The 21,077-nt window shown below is 41.9% G+C and overlaps 1 protein-coding gene across 1 annotated transcript in view; it reads left to right on the top strand.

The window, feature by feature from the left end:
• Window positions 1–14,426: 14,426 nt before the first annotated feature.
• The window catches only part of TAF1B (TATA-box binding protein associated factor, RNA polymerase I subunit B), a 43,525-nt gene continuing 36,874 nt past the window's right edge, over window positions 14,427–21,077 (top strand). Inside the window, exons 1-4 of the mRNA XM_056856159.1 lie at window positions 14,427–14,444; window positions 16,103–16,201; window positions 16,829–16,916; window positions 19,977–20,074. Coding sequence (XP_056712137.1) covers window positions 14,427–14,444; window positions 16,103–16,201; window positions 16,829–16,916; window positions 19,977–20,074 — 303 coding nt within the window. The remainder of the gene's footprint in view (window positions 14,445–16,102; window positions 16,202–16,828; window positions 16,917–19,976; window positions 20,075–21,077) is intronic.

Genomic DNA, 21,077 nt, shown 5'->3' with positions numbered 1-21,077 from the left:
TAATTTTACTTATTGTTCCACGATACTAAAAACATAAAAACATTAAATATTAAACCTTGCTGTGCTAAGCAGTTCCTTGATCAGTTACAATACTTGAATGTCTGCTGATTATAAAGATATTGCATTGCTTCCAGCAGATACAGAGGCCTGGTCTTTGATGGTCCTCCGATGGTTCTGACTTATACTTCTGCTTTTTGTAGTTCTAGAATACTTGTGTACTTGTTCTACCACAATGAAATGCATGAGCTCCAGATATTAAGCCAGGGATGGTGGACCACTACAGTATTTATGCCCACCCCCACTTAGTTTAGGGTCATACATGCTTAGTCAGATAGACCACTGCATGAGCCAACAAGTATTGTGTGTATGGCTCCTTCCTCAATCCAGCTGCTGGGACCCAACACATAGCTCGCCAGCAATCATCTAATATGGCTCAACTGCTGATTTTTTAACTGGGCTATGTGAAGATAGTCCCCACATCTATGCATGCACCCAGGTGGGTTGGGACCTATATGTTGTGCCATCCTGGCTTGGATCAATGAGACCGATTGCGAAGGGAATTCACAGGATAAATCACTCAGACAAATTTACCTCACAGGGTTGCTGTGACAACCTCTAAAATAACCTCTATGGAAGCTGTCCTGAGTTTCTCAAAGTGTTTTTAGGGCAGAGAATGTTCAAATCACTTCTAACACACATAAAATCTTATGTCTGCTTTCACCTTAGAGGAAAGGTGAGGTGCATATGGCTGAGACGACATGAATAAATAACAAGTTATGCTAGTGATCACAGCAATTATTTCGGGGATTTTTTTCTTCCACAATTTCACATAGTCAGAAACCTGTTTTTCCAACCATCTCTCTCTTCTACAGAAACCCTGCATCGTTGCTAGGATACGAAATCTCTTTCAGTAAGCTATTGGATGGCTTTGCTGTTCTTTTGCATGTTTGCTGTAAAAGGCAATTTTTTAATGCAATCTGAAGTAATTATGAATGTTCTCAAGACTTTGGTCTGTGTAAAAATTGTGTTAAAATATTTCAGCATAATTCTTTGCATAGACTTTATTGTTTCATATGGTGCAAGGGTGGATTTTTGTGTTAATATTTATGCTTTGTATGGCTCTCGCAGCATTTACACCTGAAATCTATTAGGGCAAGAGTTTATTACTCTTTTGTCTAGAAATCTCAGCTTCTCTGTGAGTTCCTCTTCTACCAGGGGCTTGGAATTCTGCCAGTATTTTCTAGTATTCCACTCTTTCATCAGTACACCCAACTCTCTCTCTCTCTTTTTTTTTGCCATCAAGTCTGACTTATGGCAACCCCAGGTGGGTTTTTCAAGGCAAGAGACATTCAGAGGTGGTTTACCATTGCCTGCCTCCGCAACACAACCCTGGTATTCCTTTGAGGTTGCCCATACAAATACTTGTCAGGGTCGACCCTGCTTAGCTTCTGAGATCTGACAAGGCCAGGCTTAACTGGGCTATCCAGGTCAGGGCCAGTATGCCACTCTGTTTCACCAGTACACCCAGGTCTAGGGATGTGCATTTGTTTCGTAATGGAAAATGCAATGAAAAACTTACCATCTCATTTCTATTTTTTGTGTAATTAAACCAAATGGGGAAAAGAATGAATTAATGAATGTCATTAGCCAGTGTGGTGTAGTGGTTAGAGCGGTGGACTCTGATCAGGAGAACCGGGTTTGATTCCCCACTCCTCCACATGAGTGGCGGAGGCTAATCTGGTGAACTAGATTTGTTTCCCCACTCCTACACACGAAGCCAGATGAGTGACCTTGGGCCAGTCAAAGCTCTGTTAGAGCTCTCTCAGCCCCACCTACCTCACAGGGTGTCTTTTGTGGGCAGGGGAAGGGAAGGCGATTGTAAGCCGGTTTGAGTGGTAGAGAAAGTTAGCATATAAAAACCAACTCTTCTTCTTCTTCCCTTTGTTGCCATGCATGGGATTCTCCCTCCGCTCCCCTCTCCCTCTTTATTTATGAATGTCAGGCAGGCACCTTGAAGACTATGTTTCCCAGGGTGCACACTGAAGCATGGTACTTCATATATCAGAAACCAAGGTAGCAAGAGAGGCAAGGGAAGATTATCCCTCTCAGCTGTTGGCTACCTAAATGGCTGGAAGGCTCCCTGCCTACCTTACTAATCAACTGACCCCTGGCTTGCCTTCCTGGCACTGGCATCACAAGCAACAGTAGTAAGAACACTATCCTGAAGAATAGTAAGTAAAAGAGGGTGGGACGGCGGGGAGGGGAAGGAAAGAGGACAAGACCTATTCCTAACTGGAATAAGTGCAAATAATATAGGTAGTAAAAAAAAGTAAAGGTAGCCCCTGTGCAAGCACATGGTCATTCCCTACCCATGGGGTGATGTCACATCCCAACGTTTACTAGGCAGACTGGAGTAACCTTGCATAGGACTCCACTGTAAACTAGTAATCTAGGCTAGAGGACGTTCCCCAAAATTTATCATACCCCAAAACCTATCACTTCTGTGGCATGTTTTGCAGGGTGTGTGCATGCACTTGCTGCCTTTGAACATCTGTAAAATAATTTACTTTAGATTGTGACTTCTATTGCCAGAGGCACCTGCCCAGCATACCCTGCTGCCTCAATGTATGCAAGTACATTTATTCTAATAGATGTAATTTATGCCAGAGGTTTCTCACTGACCTGCTAATATAAGGCCATTTATGCAGGGTCAATTTTGATGCTTGCTCAAAGCTCCTTTTTTAAATGTGACCTTTAAAATGCTATTTACAGTCCTGATGCAAAAGGAGAAATTCTACCCACCCCCGCTCACCTGCTCCTTTGTTCCTTCCATTAGCAACTGCCATTTGCATAGCTAATGTGGGGCTGTGATTTTGCATGCTTCCTTGAGGGGATACTTCTAGGCAGGGGTGGAACAAACACAAAAGGTCGCTCTTAAAGGGGCTCTTAAGAAATGCAAAGCAGGTATGCCCTGGCTTCGCAGTCACTTCCTGAATGACGGTCGTATACCTTGCAGCTGTGGACAAGTTTACATCGGGACAACAAAACGCAGCATACAAACAAGGATAAAAGAACATGAAAGATACTGCAGACTGGGCCAACCTGAGAAATCAGCAGTAGCTGAACATGGACTGACACAAACAGGACACAGGGTCTTATTCCAAGACACTGAAAGACTGGACAATTCTACCAACTATTTTGTCAGATTGCACAGAGAAGCCATTGAAATTCATAAACATCAGCACAACTTTAACAGAAAAGAAGAGAGTTTAAGAATGAATAAGGCTTGGCTTCCTGTCTTGAAAACCTCCAGACTAACAAAGACCTCCAGTCAACAATAGCCATGCAGATTAGCTTTGGATTTCACACATTAACAGATCACTTCAGGATACAATAGTTCCATATTAACATACCACACCCTCATTAGCACATTATCTTGATACTTACAGGACAATGGTTAGCACATTACCTTTGTTACTTTTTGCAGGACAATGATTCAGCTCAAACCCAACCCCTTTCTGTCTATATATTACTCTTCCTACACACTTGACACTGAGAGACACTGTCCTTCAGTGTTACTCCTCTGAAGATGCCGGCCACAGCTGCTGGTGAAACGTCAGGAAAGAAAATACCAAGACCATGGTTACACAGCCCGGATAACCTACGAGAACCAATGAACTCTGACCGTGAAAGCCTTCGACAATATAATGGCCTAATAGTTTGTAGGACTCCTTTTTGTGTCCAGTTTAGGCTAACTCTACAGCACAGGTTAACTAGGAGTGAAAACCTACAATTTACATTTAAACTTTCTAACATTAGCACAATGTTTTTTCAGTTATTAAGTCATGGCAGCTAGCTACTGTAGCATTATTTAGCTAATGTTCATTCAAAGAACAGTAAATTACAGAGGAGAATAAAATATTGTTGGACTTGCAAGACACCAAACAATTTAGCGTCTGGAACAGATAATTTTGAAAAGGGAGGTTAAATTATCCCTGTCATTACCCTTTACACTCGTATAAATCACCAATGAAAACGCAGACATATTCAAGATGGAGAGACAGAGAGAGAGAGACTGAATGGAAGAGCTGTCCTTGTACAAATCTATGGTGAGACCACACTTGGAATACTGTGTACAGTTGTGGTCACTGCACCTAAAAAAGGATATTATAGAGCTTAAGAAGGTGCAGAAAAGAGCAACCGAAATGATTAGGGGACTAGAGCAACTGTCCTATGGGGAGCGGTTAAGACGCGTAGGGCTGTTTAGCTTGGAAAGAAGGTGGCTAAGGGGTGACATGATAGAGGTCTATAAAATTATGCATGGTTTGGAGAGAGTGGACAGGGAGAAGTTTTTCTCCCTCTCCCTTAATACTAGAACACAAGGTAATCTGTTGAAGCTGGAGGGTGACAGATTCAAAACAGATAAAAGGAAGTAATTTTTTCACACAACACAGAGGGACCTGGCAACCCTACAAATCATTGTGACGCTCCTCTCCCTCCGGCAACTGTCATCATCATTGCGATGACAGTCCAATCATCAAAAAATGCACTGGAAGCAGGTGGGAGTGTGCGGGACAAAGAGAATATACAGAAATATTATGCACAAGGAAAAAGGTAATTCAGAATTGGCTTCCAGAAAACAAAAATTGGGATAAAAGTGGTCTCAAAAGAACCAGAAAAAAGGGGGTGGAACTAAAAGAAAACAATGAAGGGAAAAGTAGACACAAAAATGCATGCAGAAATATGGAGATAAACCGAAGCAGTATGGGGCCAGAAATGAGGGAAAAAACACATGTGGAAAAGCCCTTGTTATATGTTGACATCCTCAGCAGAGTTACACCTTGGCTTCAATGGATTTCGAAAGGTATAATTCTGGTTAGGGTAGTGCTAAAACTGTGGTAACATCTCAGCTCCACAAGGTGGCAATCCATGCCTTTACAATACATAAAAAGAACTGTAACAAAAAATGCAGGGAGATGACATTGTAGACATATGTTCTACAGCTTTCCACACTTTTTAGCTAGACAAGGTTTATTTTCCAGTTGAGGTTTGATTTATCAACCTGCCAGTAGAAGCTCCAGGTATTCCCAATGGTAGAAGCTCCAAGAATTCCCAAGGTTTTCAAAGGGTAGCACAAAGAGAGACACTGTCCTTCAGTGTTACTCCTCTGAAGATGCCTGCCACAGCTGCTGGCGAAACGTCAGGAAAGAAAATACCAAGACCATGGTCACACAGCCCGGATAGCCTACAAGAACCGGTAGCACACATTGGTCATAGATTTGAGGTCAGGACTGGAGGCCTTCCAGATAGACCTCAGAAAGCAAAGCTACTTAACTTTATTTTCTCTGCTTGGGATAGTCATTCTCAGGGAGATGTGCAGGACTGGAGAATTCATGCAAATGGTGAATTTGAATTAATTCAGGAATGATTACAGCATGCGGGAAACAAGTGATATGTTATTACTCCAAAGAAGTAAAAAGTAGGTACGCAGGAACTTGTGTGGTGCATGTACCATGTAAGATGTTGTTGATTTTCTTTTTATTACAAATTCCTGGTGGTGGTGGAAAGTGCCATCAAGTTGCAGCTGATTTATGGCAACCCTGTAGGGGTTTCAAGGCAAGAGATGAGGTGATTTGCCATTGCCTGCCACTGTGTTACAACCCAAGCCTTCCTTGGTGGTCTTTCATCCAAGTACTAACCAGGGCTAACCCTGCTTAGCAGCTGAGATCTGATGAGATTGGGCTAGCCTGGGCTACAAATTCATACTACCCCCAGATTCGAAAAGTTAAATATTAATATACAAAATGTATTTATTCTGATAGACATTTCTCTACTCCTTAATGGGGACCCAAAGTGGCTTACATCATTCTCCCCTCCTCCATTTTATCCTCACAACTAACCTGTGAGGTAGGTTAGAGTGAGAGTGTGCGATTGGCCCAAGGTCACCCAGTGAACTTCCATGGCAGAGTGGTGATCTGAACCTGGATCTCCCAGATCTAAGGTGACATTCTAATTACTACACCTTGCTGGCTCTAGTAGGATGCACAGGAACTTATCATATTCACTATGTGCTATCAACCTGGGGTCTCAATGCCACAGAATATAGGCAGCTTGTGGAATTCTTAGAGAGGAACAGAAAGTCCAGTTGTGACATAAAATTAGGCTAGAATTCCTGCCTGCCTCTCCCATGTTACACTGCTGTCTTCTGCATGGCTAGATAGACCAGGGCAAAAACCATCCCAAGGAATGGGGCTGCTTACTATGGACTGGCTCTATTTGGTTGGTCCTAATGCACAAATATTACACGGATTTCATTCTTATTTTTTTATTGCCTAAGGCCAATCAATACATGACATGATGCTGTTTTTAATTGTGGCTGCAAAAAACAGTTGGTGGGCAGTAACTTGGATCAAGGATGCAGCATGGAGAAGGGGATGGGGTTCACTACTGCCCAAGAACAGTCTTATCTAATGGGCAGCAAGGGTAGCTGCCCTAGGCCCAATGCTTGGGTGTGTGTGCAAGTGCCCACAGCCCTACCCCCTCAAAGAAGCAGGGAAAAGAATAACAGGCTCATGCAACGTCTTGCACCTGCCTCATTTGGGGCTTGGAAGCTGGCTTCTGGTGGTGAGGTGGCTTCTGCCCATTTCATTTGGGGTATGGGCCAATTCTGCTTGGCCTCAGCTGAGCACAGCAGGGGGTGGCGGTGATTCTGGGGCCAAAGAATCCTTAAAACCATCCCTGCTTTTGCTCCCTGAACCATTTCCCCAATTGTGCCGCGTTTGCTAAAAAAAAGAAAGAAAAAAGATCCATTGTTGGAGCATGCAAAGAATAAACATTAGATTGTTAGAGCAACCAGGATTTTTATTTTGTTGAATTTATTTATTTGGTAGGGTGGGTAGACCTTGGAGAGAAAACATTATTTTAAAGTGATAAATAAGCACCATGGTACCAAAAGCACCAAATCTACCTGGGCAGTTTCTGAGAAGTAGAAACTGTGAGGTGAAAGGGGAAACCTATGCCTTTGAGGGAACCCGTGTTTTGGTAACCAGGTCCAGTAAACATCCTAACCTGACACAAATGTTCTGGGGAAAGGAAGCAAGAATCTCATCTCAGTTGTTATTTACTGTAGTTTGGCCAGTTACAAAGTATTCAATGCCTTGGGGGAAAGGTTGTAACTGCTCAGCCGCAGTTGAGAGTCCTTTTCCCATTTAAGCTGAGACATTCCCCGCATATAACACTTAGCACAAGGGGAACTAAAATTCACCTCCTAATTATATCCAATATTGTTATAAAAGTGTCTGAAGAAGAGACCTTTGAGGACACACAGTTTACATACTACCAACATTTCATCCCAAACTCCTGTCCCCCATTCTCATGAACGAGGGTGGTTGGTGATTCAAAGGCAAAGAGAAGCAAGTGTGAAGGAGAGGCTATTTCGGAAAGGTTCTGGGCAACTACAGAGGACCTTGAGGTGTTTCAATGCGACATAATCCTAAACGTAATAAAACCCCTGAGGCTAGGTTATAGTTGCCTCAAGAGTTTCATCCTACTCAGCCTCCTCCCATAACCGCCCCACAAGCAAAACGAAACACTGAAACCAAAGGTAGAACAACCAAAAGCTAATTCAAGCGTTAAGGCACTAGAGAAATGAAAAGAGAACAGAAAATGGTGTGCTTTAAAAGGGGAAAGAAAATAGGGTGCTTCTAATTGCATCACAGAATTAGGACAGCTAATTGTGTAGTAATGTGTGAAATCTTGACTTAGTAGCCGATCTCAAATTCTTCATTTGCTGAAAGTAATGAACAGTGACCATATTAATAGGAAGTCACATTTTTTGTGTCTCTGAGCTATTCTAAAGGAGTCCATTAGCTTTTCCATGATAAAACTTTTTTAATTTTACTTTTTTAATTGCCCCGTCAGAGAAAAGCCAGGCTAAAAATATTTTCAATAAATCATATTTTGTTATTGATCTGCTCACATATTCTGAATGAACAGTGCAACTTTTACCACTGAATTGGTTTCTGTTTCATCTCTTTGTAGGCTGACTTTTTGTAATAAAAAGGCAGGAGAACATTGGTACATTAAGGCTTCGCCCCGTATATTTTATATAAGAGAAGGAAAAAGAACCATCTGGGCTATCAGAGCTAATTATTGTAATAAGCCTGCTCTCTGTGGACTTATTTGTATGTGTTAAGTGCTGTCAAGCTGCTTCTGACATATGGTGGCCATATGAATTAATATCCTCCAAAATATCCTATTGTTATCAGCCTCTCAGCAATGAAATTCACTAGGTTGAGTGACATAGCCATGAAGCTCATTTGAGGCAGTCTCTCACACTCTCAGCCTAACCTACCTCACAGAGTTGTTGTCAGAAGGAAGCCATGTGCACTGCCCTGAGCACCTTGAGAAAAAGGGTGGAATCAGATTCCTCACATGAAATTTGAGATAATGGTAAGATTAGAAGGACCATTACAATAATTTCAGTGCATTTCTCTTCCATACTGAAAAGCTAAAAGTTGAGATTTGGAATACAAACATTGTAGATCAAAATGAATGCCTGTGTTGTTGTTTTTTTCAGAAACAATTGTTTTATTGTGTGAGGTGTACAATCATATAACTGTTTATCGATCATCTATTCACTCCTTTGGCCCAGCTGCGTAGTCACACATGCACACATATGATTGGGGAAAAGTAAGCTCTGCCTTGAAATAATGAAATGTGCATAACCGGTTATTCAACATATAGTCATATGTTGTAACCTTTGTCCCTAATTACAAGTTACCCAAGCATACTGAGACATTGATAGGGATATGATAATTTTGGAGTTAGGAGACAGACTGTCTTCTCACTTCAGTTCACTTTTCTAATTAAGATCATTATATGCACTGCACTCGGGCTGATGCACAACTCAGATAAGCATAATGCACATTTGGATCCCATCAGGCATAATTTCTAATGAACAAGGTTCCACTGCCAGTATTACAGTTTTGGTTCCTATCTTCCCAACCTGCTCAGCTGAATAAGCATATATAATGCTATATAATAAAACCATTCATCTCCACTATAATGAAACTATACTCTTGAGTTATATTGTTAAATGTCTTGGCATTTGATTTCAGAACACCCCAAGCCTTTGCAGAACAAACAAAGTTTCCAAGGGAACATACAAGTATTATCTCTTGCCAACTACTTACTTGTCGCAGAACAAATTTGCTTGTGCATATATTTTCATTTTTTAAAAATTCATTTTCAAATTGAATTCTGTTCGTTCGTCATCAGAATCCCTTTTCCTGAAGTTCAATGTATAGAGGAAAGGGACAAGCATATATAACAATTGCCACAAAACAGGCCCAAGTATACTCAACCTTACTGAGCCTATGGGCACTTTTCAAATTATGGGAAAGTGGATGCCAACCCAAAATGGTTGCCACAGTGGAGGCAATCACAAAATGCTTGGTTTGGAACCTCCCAGGATGGGACCAGCTGTTTCTAAATTGGTGGTCCCTGCAGGCCCAAAGTTAATGCCTCCTGGGGTCTTCTAAAGCATCTCCTGCTCCAGTGCAATGGAGGAAAGCACAGAATGGCTCCTTGCTTTGGGGGACAGGGGCTTTGGGGAAGAAACAAGAGGGCACCATGAATCACACTGTCCACAGTATGTTGGGGATCATTCCTATACAATACATAGAATCTCCTTACATGAAAGAAAAAGTTCTATTTTATTTCTGAAATAACATAAATTGGGTGTCCAGTCAGGGCTGTCCCCCCTCCCTCAATCCACATTACAGCGTACTCATTTCCTCCATATAGTAATCCTCCCACAAGGAAATCACTGACAGCCTTCTCCTCATGGTGAGGGATGCCCATCCTAGCCATTAACATATAGCATTACCTACCACATGGATTTCTATGGCCCCACTGAATCCTTGTAGGAATAGGGTGGCATGTGATAGTGCTATTTTCTCAAAGTTAAACAGGTTCTCAAGCTAGTCAGGCTGACTGTCAGAGACAAACTGTTGGATATTAGGCCCATGGAATCGTGATTGTGGACCTGATTGTGGTCAGGTCAGAGCACACAATAAAACAGAGTCAAAGACTTTCTCTTAATCAAACAAAAATCCTTTACTTTCCTAAACAGGGTAGGTTACATGGGATGAAAACAAATAACAATCTTTACTATCTAGTTCCCTATAAAATTTGCTAGAGATTCTAGCAGGTACTATGGCTTAAATCTCTTTGTTTGTGTCCCAGCTCAAGAGAGCTGAAACAACAAACTGTGTAGGAACACCATGCAAAATGTTCCAAGGGTCTGAAAGGAAGAATGTCTAAAACATAATAATTAAATGTTTTTTGGGGGGAAATAGAATAATGCAAAGTCTGACCGAATAATATCCATCAGACTTCATGGAAAGCCTATTGACATAACCATCCTTCATTCTTATGCCCCAAGTACAGATGATGATGAGGAAGAAATTGAAAGCTTTTATGCAAGTGTCCAGGAAGAAATTGATCACACACTTAAACAAGATGTGCTGATAATCATAGCTGACTGTAATGCAAAAGTAGGAAACAAAGCAGAATCAAATAATGTTGGAAGATTTGGGCTAGGAGCACAAAAGGAAGCAGTAGAGTGACTCATAGAATTCTGTGACGACAACAATTTGTTCATTGTGAACACATTTCAGGCAACCAAACAGACAATTGTATATGTGGACATCACTGAATGGCCCATTCCAAATAATCTTCTTCAAGTATAATTCAGTAATTACAGTGATATTGTGCCTCTGTTAGGGTTGCCAACCTCCAGGTACTAGCTGGAGATCTCCTGCTATTACAACTGATCTCCAGGTGATAGAGATCAGTTCACCTGGAGAAAATGACCGCCTTGGCAATTGGACTCTATGGCATTGAAGTCCCTCCCCTCCCCAAACCCCGCCCTCCTCAGCCTCTGCCCGAAAAACCTCCTGCTGGTGGCGAAGAGGGACCTGGCAACCCTATATATTATTATTAAATATCATAGTATTGCTGCACACAGACGTTCCTTCCACTGACTGAACCAGAGTAGTTATCAAGACATTTGTTCATACATATAAGCCATAAGGAACTGATATACATGGTTCTGATTAAAGGGTGTTACATGAATTCATCCCACACATATTGAAAAGAGATTATAACAGGTATGAGTTACAGTGCCACTTTATCTTGAGTCTATTTTCCTCTCATCCCCAGATCAGTTGCTTGTTCCCATGTATTAAAACAGCCACAAATGTTACAAGAAGCTTAACCTGTCATGAAGCAATGATCTTTTGAGGCTTGCTACCTTTCAAAACTTGGCTTCCTAGACACTTAATAATGATATAATAACAAGCAGTCTTCTACAGAGTGAGAAGAATAACCAGCTGTCTAGGGTTGCCAGCTTCAGGTTGGGAAATTCCTGAAGATTTGGGGGTGCAGCCTTGGGTAGGGAGCGCAGCAGGGTATAATGCCATAGAGTCTACCTTCCAAAGCAGCCATTTTCTCCACGGGAACTGATTTCTGTTGTCTGGAGGTCAGTTGTAATTCTGGAAGATCTCCAGATCCCATCTAGAGATTGGCAACTGTAGCAGTGACTGGGATTAATTTAAACTTCTACCATCCCCAATATGAGGCTTTTGATGCCCTGCTGTAAACCTGAAGATTCACACTGTCCTCTTTTTTACCTGTGTACTCTGTTAACTTGTGTAAAACATTAGATTACAGGTCCCGAGCCTAGTTTAGTGTGTCAGCACTACTGGGATTCAAAACGGGACATGGGAGGTGGGACAAATCACAAAATGGCTGCAGTGCGGTGGGGCCAATTATGAAATATTGTCAAGTTCCATGCCAAACATCCTCCTATGACAGATGCCATTATTTCTGATTTCCAAATGAGCACTCCATGCAAAGGAAATCTGTGGGAACCATGGCACTGATGGGTACCATGTTGGGGATCACTCCATTAGATTAAAAATCAGCAAAAATGATCTCTTACAATTATGATGATTTACAGAATTCTCTTGCCTAGATTAGGCAGAGAGCTGGGAGATTTACTTTTTAAACAGTGTAAACAATTTTGCTGTTGCTATTGTCTGGTTTAGTCTCTGCTCAAGGTAAAGGTTCACTTATTTAAATGAATTAGTATAAGCAAATGAATTGTGGCTGATGGCATCTAAACACTTTTGAGTCTAATGGCATAATGAATTCAAATAATTAGATCATCTTCCTTCCCTGAATAATACTTTAATGTACCAGTAATAAGGTCACAGCATTTCCCAGATTATAGTGATTATGTATGTGAAAACTGGTGCAACGGGTATTTTTGGTTGGTGTTGTTCATATTATGTTAACAATCAATGTTTAAACATAACCTTTTGGACTATTTTACTTTTTATGTTCTATCTGTTATTGATGTGGTAAATTAAATTACATCTTAGCAAATACAAAACCTATAAAATGAAAGTCGCAAAATTCTCAAGTTGCTCAATGCACAAGAAACAAATAGAACACAAGAATTTTGTAAATAAAAATAGAGAAAAAACATTCACAAGTAAGTGAAGTTTGCAAATGATAAAAAATCAGTGTAATCTCTGAATAAATATGCCTTCAGAATAGGATTGCATTTATGAGACAACAGGCCGTGGCTGCAAAGGGAAAGGCATTCTGCACAAGCTCAGATGTACTTGCTTTCCTAAATAAAAAAGTACTGTTGCACCTTAAAAGGCAAATAAATTTGTTGTAGTATAAGTTTTGGTGCAGAAGAGGCTGCTTCCTCGGGAGCATGCTAAAGTCCTCAGTAACTTTGGGCGCTTTCACACATTCCAAATAATGCACTTTCAATCCACTTTCAATGCACTTTGCTGCTGGATTTTACTGAGTGAAATGACAAAATCCACTTGTAAACTATCGTTAGAGTGGATTGAAAGTGCAGTATTTGGATTGAAAGTGCAGTATTCGGCATGTGTGAAGGCACCCTTTTTTCTCTCTCTCAGTCACACAACCATACACAAATGTATGTGTGTAAAGTACCGTCAAATCGCAGCCTACTGATGGCGACCCCAGCAAGGCGTTTCAAGGCAAGTGAGAAGCAGAGGTGGTTTGCCATTGCCTTCTTCTGCAGTCTTCCTTGGTGGTCTCCATTCCAAGTACCGACCCTGCTTAGCTTCCGAGATCCGATGCAATCGGGCTATACCATACCTCCTTCGCTCCTACACACACAAATACAAATATGGCCACGGGGAGGTGGTGGTATGAAAACGATTTTAAAATGCAAGACATCCATTACTGTGAGTGATGCAATGACCTTTTATCACACTACACTGAAGAATATTCAGAATTTTTTAAAAAAAAAAATGTTTAAGAACATTCCCAGTGGGTAGGCGTGTTAGTCTGTTTGCAGTAGTAGAAAAGAGCAAGAGTCCAGTAGCACCTTAAAGACTAACAAAAATATTTTCTGGCAGGGTATGAGCTTTCGTGAGCCACAGCTCACTTCTTCAGATACAGCTAGAATGTAAATCCATCTGTCTTTAATTCCCAGTGGGTCGCCGTGTTAGTCTGTCTGCAGTAGTAGAAAAGGGCAAGAGTCCAGTAGCACCTTAAAGACTAACAAAAATATTTTCTGGCAGGGTAGGAGCTGTGGCGCACGAAAGCTTTCGTGAGCCACAACTCACACCCTGCCAGAAAAAGTTTAAGAACAGAAAAGAAACGTAGGATAACCATCCCTCCCCAATTTGAGGATACATTTCATATAACTGAAAAGCTGGCCTTTAGCCCTCTAAAGGTACTGCTTCAATACATCGGTTAGTGTTTATAGGCCATTTATGCACGGGAGGTTTTGCCTTGGATTTGCCACTCTAGATGCACATTTTCCCCATCCTTATTCTCAAAACTCAACAATAAGCCCCCGTGCAGAGTTTTGAGAATTTGGATGGGGAAAATGTGCATCTAGAGTGGCAAATCCAAGGCAAAACCTCCCAGGCATCAATGGCCTAACTCTCTCCGCTTGGGCAGATCCTTGGCGCTGCATTCCCTGCAACAGTGACCACTTATGCATAGGAGGATTTGCCGCTCTCGAGATGCACATTTTCCCCATCCAAATTCTCAAAAACACTGCATAGGGGATTATTTTTGAGCTTTGAGAATTTGGATGAGGAAAACGTGCATCTCGAGAGCACCAAATTCAAGGCAAAACCTCCCGCGCATAAATAGCCTATGATGCTATAAGGCTTCTTTCCCATTTCCGGGTGGTTCCCCTTCCCGCCGTCGATGACGAGTAAAAGGAACCTACCGCAGCAGGAACCAAAGTGCTGGAGGACTTGTTTCCTAGTCGGCTGGTTTTCCTCCTTGCTCCGTTGGCTGAGCGGTTGCCATGGTGCTGCGGCGGTGATTGACGGCAGGCCTGGCGTGGGTACGCCATGGAGGAGGAGGACACGGTGAGATTGCGGGCAGCGGTAGCCTTTCTGTAAACCCACCTCCCCCAATTTGAGAGCCTGAAGGCAGAGAGAGGGAGGTCTGGTTAGGCATAGACCTAGTTCTACAGTTATCAGGAGTAGCATTGCAGCACTAAACTTTCGGGGGACTCGCTGAGCCCACCTTTTCGGCCTGGTAAAGTTTATGCTGGAATAAAACGTTGTTAGTCTTTATGATGCTTCTGGCCTCCTGTTTTATTTTTGCTGCCACACAGAAGCGTGGCTACCTCTCTAAGAGTTAGAACCGGATACGGTAATACGCCTAGGGTTGCCAACCTCCAGGACTTGAGTCCTTACCAGGAGTGGAAGGAACTCAGCGTCTTACCCCTCTGGGGAAGCATTACGCACTTTATTCTGGAAAAGGTTATTCTTTGAAACCTTGATACCAGGTTTCAAAGAATAACCTTTTCCAGAATAAAGTGCGTAATGCTTCCCCAGAGGGGTAAGACGCTGAGTTCCTTCCACTCCTGGTAAGGACTCAAGTCCTGGAGGTTGGCAACCCTAGGCGTATTACCGTATCCGGTTCTAACTCTTAGAGAGGTAGCCATGCTTCTGTGTTTTTGCATGCATTGCATCTTTTGAAAGACTGATGAAGAACTGAGCCCTTGTGCTCCGAAACGATCGTATTCTCCTTGACTGTTCATCTTGCAGCATCTGTTTTGAGAAAAGACCAAGATAGTTATTTCAAAGGACTTACTTGATACTTACCTGTTAGAATTTATTTCAAATTAATTGTGGAATTTTTGCACATCCACTGTTGTACTGAATGTATGTGTGGTTGGTGGTTTCATTACCACATACTGTAAAGTGTATATGTAGCTATAATATATTGGCATTGTTATCAGCATTGCTCCTGTACTGGTTTTCTCAACCTCCAGGTAGTAGCTGGAGATCTCCTGCTATTACAACTGGTCTCCAGCCGATACAGATCAGTTCACCTGGAGAAAATGGCCGCTTTGGCCATTGGACTCTATGGCATTTAAGTCCCTCCCCAAACCTCAGGCCCTGCCCCAAAAACCTCCCGCCGGTTGTAAAGGGGGCCCTGGCAACCCTAAGTACGCCGTATATGAAGTTGGAGCTGCTGAGCGCCTGTGAGTAATGCCTGTTTTTAGGATCGGTCGAGATATCGGATGTCTGGATAAGGGATAGAATCATAGAGTTGGAAGGGACCACCAGGGTCATCTCGTCCAACCCCCTGCACAATGCAGGAATTTCACAACTACCTCCCCCACACACACCAAGGAGACTCAACCTATATTTATTTCTGAGTAGGCCTGTTTAGGAGTGCTCTCTATGGCTGTGGTTCCATGCACAGTATTGAGCTCAGTGAGACTTGGTACAAACAAACAAATGGTTACACTGTAAGGCTGCAATGTGTGCACACTGAATTGGAGGTAAATTCATGCAAATCATATAATCTAGGTGGAGTGTAAACATGCATTGCTTTAGACTATAAATGCCATTGCATTTTCCCCTTACAGTACACTATTTTGTCCAGGCAAGATACTTCACTGCAGCATACTGCAGTGTTTTTCTCATTGTTTTGCCATGAAATATTATTTATTGTGCACCTATTTTTTAAACAGTTTCATATGTGTCTACACAAATTTTTTTATTTCTAGAGAGACTACAATGAACCCTGTGCCCAGTGTTCAGAGGTCAACTGGGGCCTTACAGATGAAGGCAGATTTTACTGCAGATCCTGTCACAATGTTATTGAAGTAAGTTATTAATGAATGTTCATTTTTCTCAGTCCCAAACTGTCCTCCATTTTAAGTATCCCTCTTTAATTTTTCTGCTAAAGACGTAAAGGTGATATAAGAACACTTTTGGCCCAGATGTAGTTCTAATTATGGTGGCCAATACATATCCCCATCAGGTGTGTATTTTAAAGCTAACAAAGGTATTATGGTATAAGTGTTCATGAGCTAGAGGTGAAATATATGCATGGGATAATTTTATTAATTGCTTATTTTGTATTTATAATGTATATTCGTACTCTTTTACTGGCAATTGCTGTAATTTGACACTATGCATGGGAGAGGGGGGAAATGTAAAGAGTTTGTGAAAAGGCCATGAATTACAAGAAGTATATTTCTGTTCAAAACTCAAAAATGTACCAACAAAGCAGAGGGAGCATTCACCACAGGTATAGCTGGTGATTTCACAGAACCCAGCAAATAATGCACTGGGGTAGTTCAGTAGAAATCCAAATACTGCTGCAATATTTCCGAAAATGGAGGTTCTTGTGCAACTGTCACATTTAGATCTTGGTTGCTTGATCGACATGCATGTACAAAATGGTTAAAGGGATTCAGACATGTTTGGTTTGGTTGCTGTCTTTGCAGAGGACTAGAGAAGTTTTAACTGGAGACGCTCCTTCACATGCCAGAGCACAGTCTATCTCTAGAGGATTAAAAAGGAAAACCAAATTTGGTAAGATTTTCCCCCCAACCTGCTTTATAAAATGTGGGCTATTTCTTTCCCACATGATACATCAAGAACGGTACAGTCTTACAAGGTCAAAGTGAACTGCATATACTGGCATCGTTCAGATGTGGAAACCATGGTTTGATACTATGAGAATGAGCCTCAGATATTCTCAAGCTTGTGCACTTTCCTATATGGAATGATCACACTGTCAAAGTAACAAACTATTTTATGTGGTTTTCCAACAAACCAGGATTGTATATATGTATTTATTTATACCCTACCTTTTTTCCCAGCAGGGACCCAAAATGGCTTACTTCATTCTCTCCTCTATTTTATTCTCAGAATAACACTGTAAGGTTAGACTGAGAGTGTGTGACTGGCCCAAGATCACTTAGTAAGCTTCCATAGCAGAGCTGGGATTCAAACTTGCATCTTCCAGACCCTGGTCTAACGCTAACCACTACACCCCACTGGCTCTGGTTTGGAATCCTGAACCTGGTTTGGAATCCTGATTTGCAAGAAAAAGTACAGACTTTAATTTGTGGGTTGGATGCATCTGGTCATAGAAGGGGAGAGATTGGGTATCATGTAAACCCAAACTCATTCATGTTGGGGAACACCACAGTTTGTTTTTACAATCAGAACTGTGCCAGGGGTACCGAGTTCTTCCAACAGGAGTACATGACACAGCTCATGAGGGACACACCTAGGAATACTGAAACTCGTGGGAACTAAATATTCTTAAGACTGATTTAGGCTTTTTAACTTTTTTCCACCCTTCACTGTTTTGTCAACCTTAGATGGCCCCTTGGAGGAACCTTTTGCCCCACTGGGGAAAATGTGCAAATTTCTGTTGTCTCATGACTCAGTGGGGAAATATCAGGTCTGAAGGTTTGATTTTGAGAATGGGAAAATGGCTTCAGTAGGTTGAGTCCAGATGCATGCTGTAGCCCGGGTCCAAATTATGGCCCTCCTAAGAGATAGAATCATAGAGTTGGAAGGGACCACCAGGGTCATCTAGACCAACCCCCCGCACAATGCAGAAAATTCACAACTGCCTCTCCCCCACACCTCCAGTGATCTCTACTCCATACCTAGAAGCTAGCCCAGATCTCCCAGCACGTTCTTTAGTTTGGTTCTGAGAATCCCAGCTTCATTTTAATAGGGTTCCTAGCCCTAGTGAATTCAATTCACTTGAAAATATAATGGCAAAAATATTTAAGGGTTATAGGAAGGGGAGAAAATTGTAAAATGGAATCTGCCTTCATTATGCATTTCAGCAATCATTATTTCCAATCAAATTCTTCCTTTGAAGCAATTATCAGTTTTTCAGAATTGAAAATAATGGTTTCAGAACTATAGTACTTTGAAATAAGTGCAGCAGGATGACTTGTCACTTACAACTTAACATGAAGTCACGTCTAAGCATGCAGATTATGGTACTTGTACTCTGTTGAAATATGCAAAGTAGATGTAGCTCCTTTTAGTTTCTAGCTTCTAGTGTGCAAGTTGATTTGTGGTTCTCCGTCTCTCTCTCTCTCAGCGTGGTGTAGTGGTTAAGAATGGTGGTTTGGAGCGGTGGACTCTGATCTGGAAAACCGGGTTGGATTCCCCACTCCTCCACGTGAGCGACGGATGATAATCTGGTGAGCCGGGTTGGTTTCCCCATTCCTACGCATGAAGCCAGCTGGGTGACCTTGAGCTGGTCACAGCTCTCAGTCCCACTTACCTCACAAGGTGTCTGTTGTGAGGAGGGGAAGGGAAGGCAATTGTAAGCCAGTTGGATTCTTCCTTAAGTGGTAGAGAAATTCGGCATATAAAAAGCAACTCTTCTTCTTATTTATCCTTGTGTCAATCCAGTAAGTAGGTTGAGGTGAGACATGCCCAGACTCATCATGTGAGTTTAATGGCTGTGCAACCTGTATCTTCCATGTCCAAACAGAGCACTATCATTCTATGATATTGTGTAATGTTTAAGGACACAAGAAAGAAGGATTATGCCATCAGCACAAGTAGTCCTGTTCTGAATTAATTTGTGCATATAACACATACAGCTGACTTGCCTTGTGTGTTAATTTCAGCAAGTGTTCCCTAATGGAATGAATGGAACCAGTGTGGTGTAGTGGCTGGAGTGTTTAGATTAGAATCTTGGGAGACAACATGTTCAAATCCTCTCTCTGCCATAGAAGCTTGCTGGGAGACTTTGGGCTAATCACACTCTCTCAGCATAACTTACCTCACGGTTGTTGTGAGCATAAAATGGAGAAGGGGAAAATGTTGTAAGCCATTTTTTGGTCCCTGTTAGGGAGAAAAGTGGGACAACAATGAAGTAAATAAATAACAAAATAGCTGACAAATGTTCATGGAAGCCCTGTTCATTGAAATTGACGTGATAGGAGAGCGTGTGTGTGAGTTGAATCTTATTTCTGTTCTGGTTCTAAACAGGAATTAGACCAATGCTTACGTTGATAAATTTAAGCATCACTCAGTATTTCAAGCCCTCCTCCCCCGCCCCATCACCAGCAAGATAGGGTTTCCTGGTGGTAAGGAATGGGGGGAAAATAAGAAAGTGCAGAGGGCAAGATCCTTTTCCCCCTGCATGGCCTTTCGTTTGTGTAAGTAGTTCCAGGGATCTGGTTTAGCAGCAGGGTGGATAAAAATCAATGATTTAATTTTTAATTGGGTTTTTATTTAACTCGGATTCTTTTAATGAAATGCTTTTTGAGAAAAATCTATCTAAAGATAGATCAGGATGTGTAGCCGTGTTAGTTTGTCAGTAGCAGCAGAAAAGAGCAAGAGTCCAGTAGCACCTTAAAGACTAACAAAATTTCTGACAGGGTATGAGCTTTTGTGATCCACAGCTCGCTTTCAATTATCTGAAGACTGTACCAAAGCTAATCAGGTGGAGTAGCTTATGTAATGGCAACTTGTTTGGATAAGTTTGCACGTCACTTACTTTTGGTCAGGTAGATAATAACTTGTTAAAATCTAATTGGTGTGTTTTTTGGTATTGACAAATTCAGGCTGTGGATCATAATATTCCATTATCCTTTCAAATTTTAGAGAAAGGCTGGGAATGGTACATCGTTGAAGGATTTCAGTATATACTCCAGAAGCAAGCTGAAGCTCTGCAGTCTTTAGGCGTTTCTTCACAGATAAAGGTATGTTGCCCTAACTCAGCAAATAGGTAGCACTGAATTGCAGATTTCATTGGGCGTTAAAGTAAGGACTTGAGCACCTCGCAGATTATACATTAATAAAGGCATGTATGTGCCTTCTCTTGAGGGTAAGACCCGGGGGTGGAGGAGGCTGGGGAAAGGTCAGGGCTCTCTCACCTTTTGAGTACCCAAGAACACACACGGTATGTGGGTAACAGTCACCAACCATATTTTTTACTTTTTCTTTCCTTTGGCTCTGCAGTTATCAAATTGCTGTCCCCGATGGGTGAGATGAGTGATATCACTTGCCGCCCCAGGTAGAGTCCAACCCCAGATTTCACCTCACCACCTCCTTTAAAGCATGCCCAAGCACGTGCACTCAGCTGGGGCGTGGCGAGCATTCTCTTCTTTCCCCCTCAGCTACTTGCAAACTCCTCTGTAATCTGAAGGTGGCTCTCTCCACCTTGTGGGGCATGCCCCAGGCCAGTCACCCATAACCTAGCCAGCTGATACATGGCCACACCCTCCCCACTGTAATGGGGGTCAGGTTGGGCTGGCCTGCCACACAGGGTTATTACATTTTCCAAGTAATCGGATCATAAAATTTTGTCATTGAGAAAATGTGTCTCCCCTCGTGCTTTTGTTGTATGGCAGTATGGAACGTGAGCACGCAAATGCAATGTATTCAGTGCCTTGTGAAGTTTATTTGCTGTTTTCAAATTTATGTGTGTGGGTGTAGTGTGGGTATACGGATGCTATCGTATCTACCCTGTTCTCAGTCTTCGTTGCTTTGTAAGGTGTGCTCCAGTCTGAATGCCTGTCGGTTGTATTTTAAAAGTGGCAAAGAGTAGCAAGGCCATATTCTGCCACTGCATAAACCTTAGCACATGTAAAGGTTCAAATGAGAAAACAAATATTGTAGTAAACAAAAGTAAATGTCGTATTTGGACAGAAATAGTTTCTTACAGTCACAATAGGACTGCCAGCACATTTGGACATGAAGTTA

The sequence above is a fragment of the Euleptes europaea genome, chromosome 10, assembly GCF_029931775.1.
Source record: "Euleptes europaea isolate rEulEur1 chromosome 10, rEulEur1.hap1, whole genome shotgun sequence".
Taxonomy (NCBI): domain Eukaryota; kingdom Metazoa; phylum Chordata; class Lepidosauria; order Squamata; family Sphaerodactylidae; genus Euleptes; species Euleptes europaea.
The sequence above is the reverse complement of the archived record's forward strand: the minus strand, read 5'-3'. Positions and strand labels throughout refer to the sequence as shown.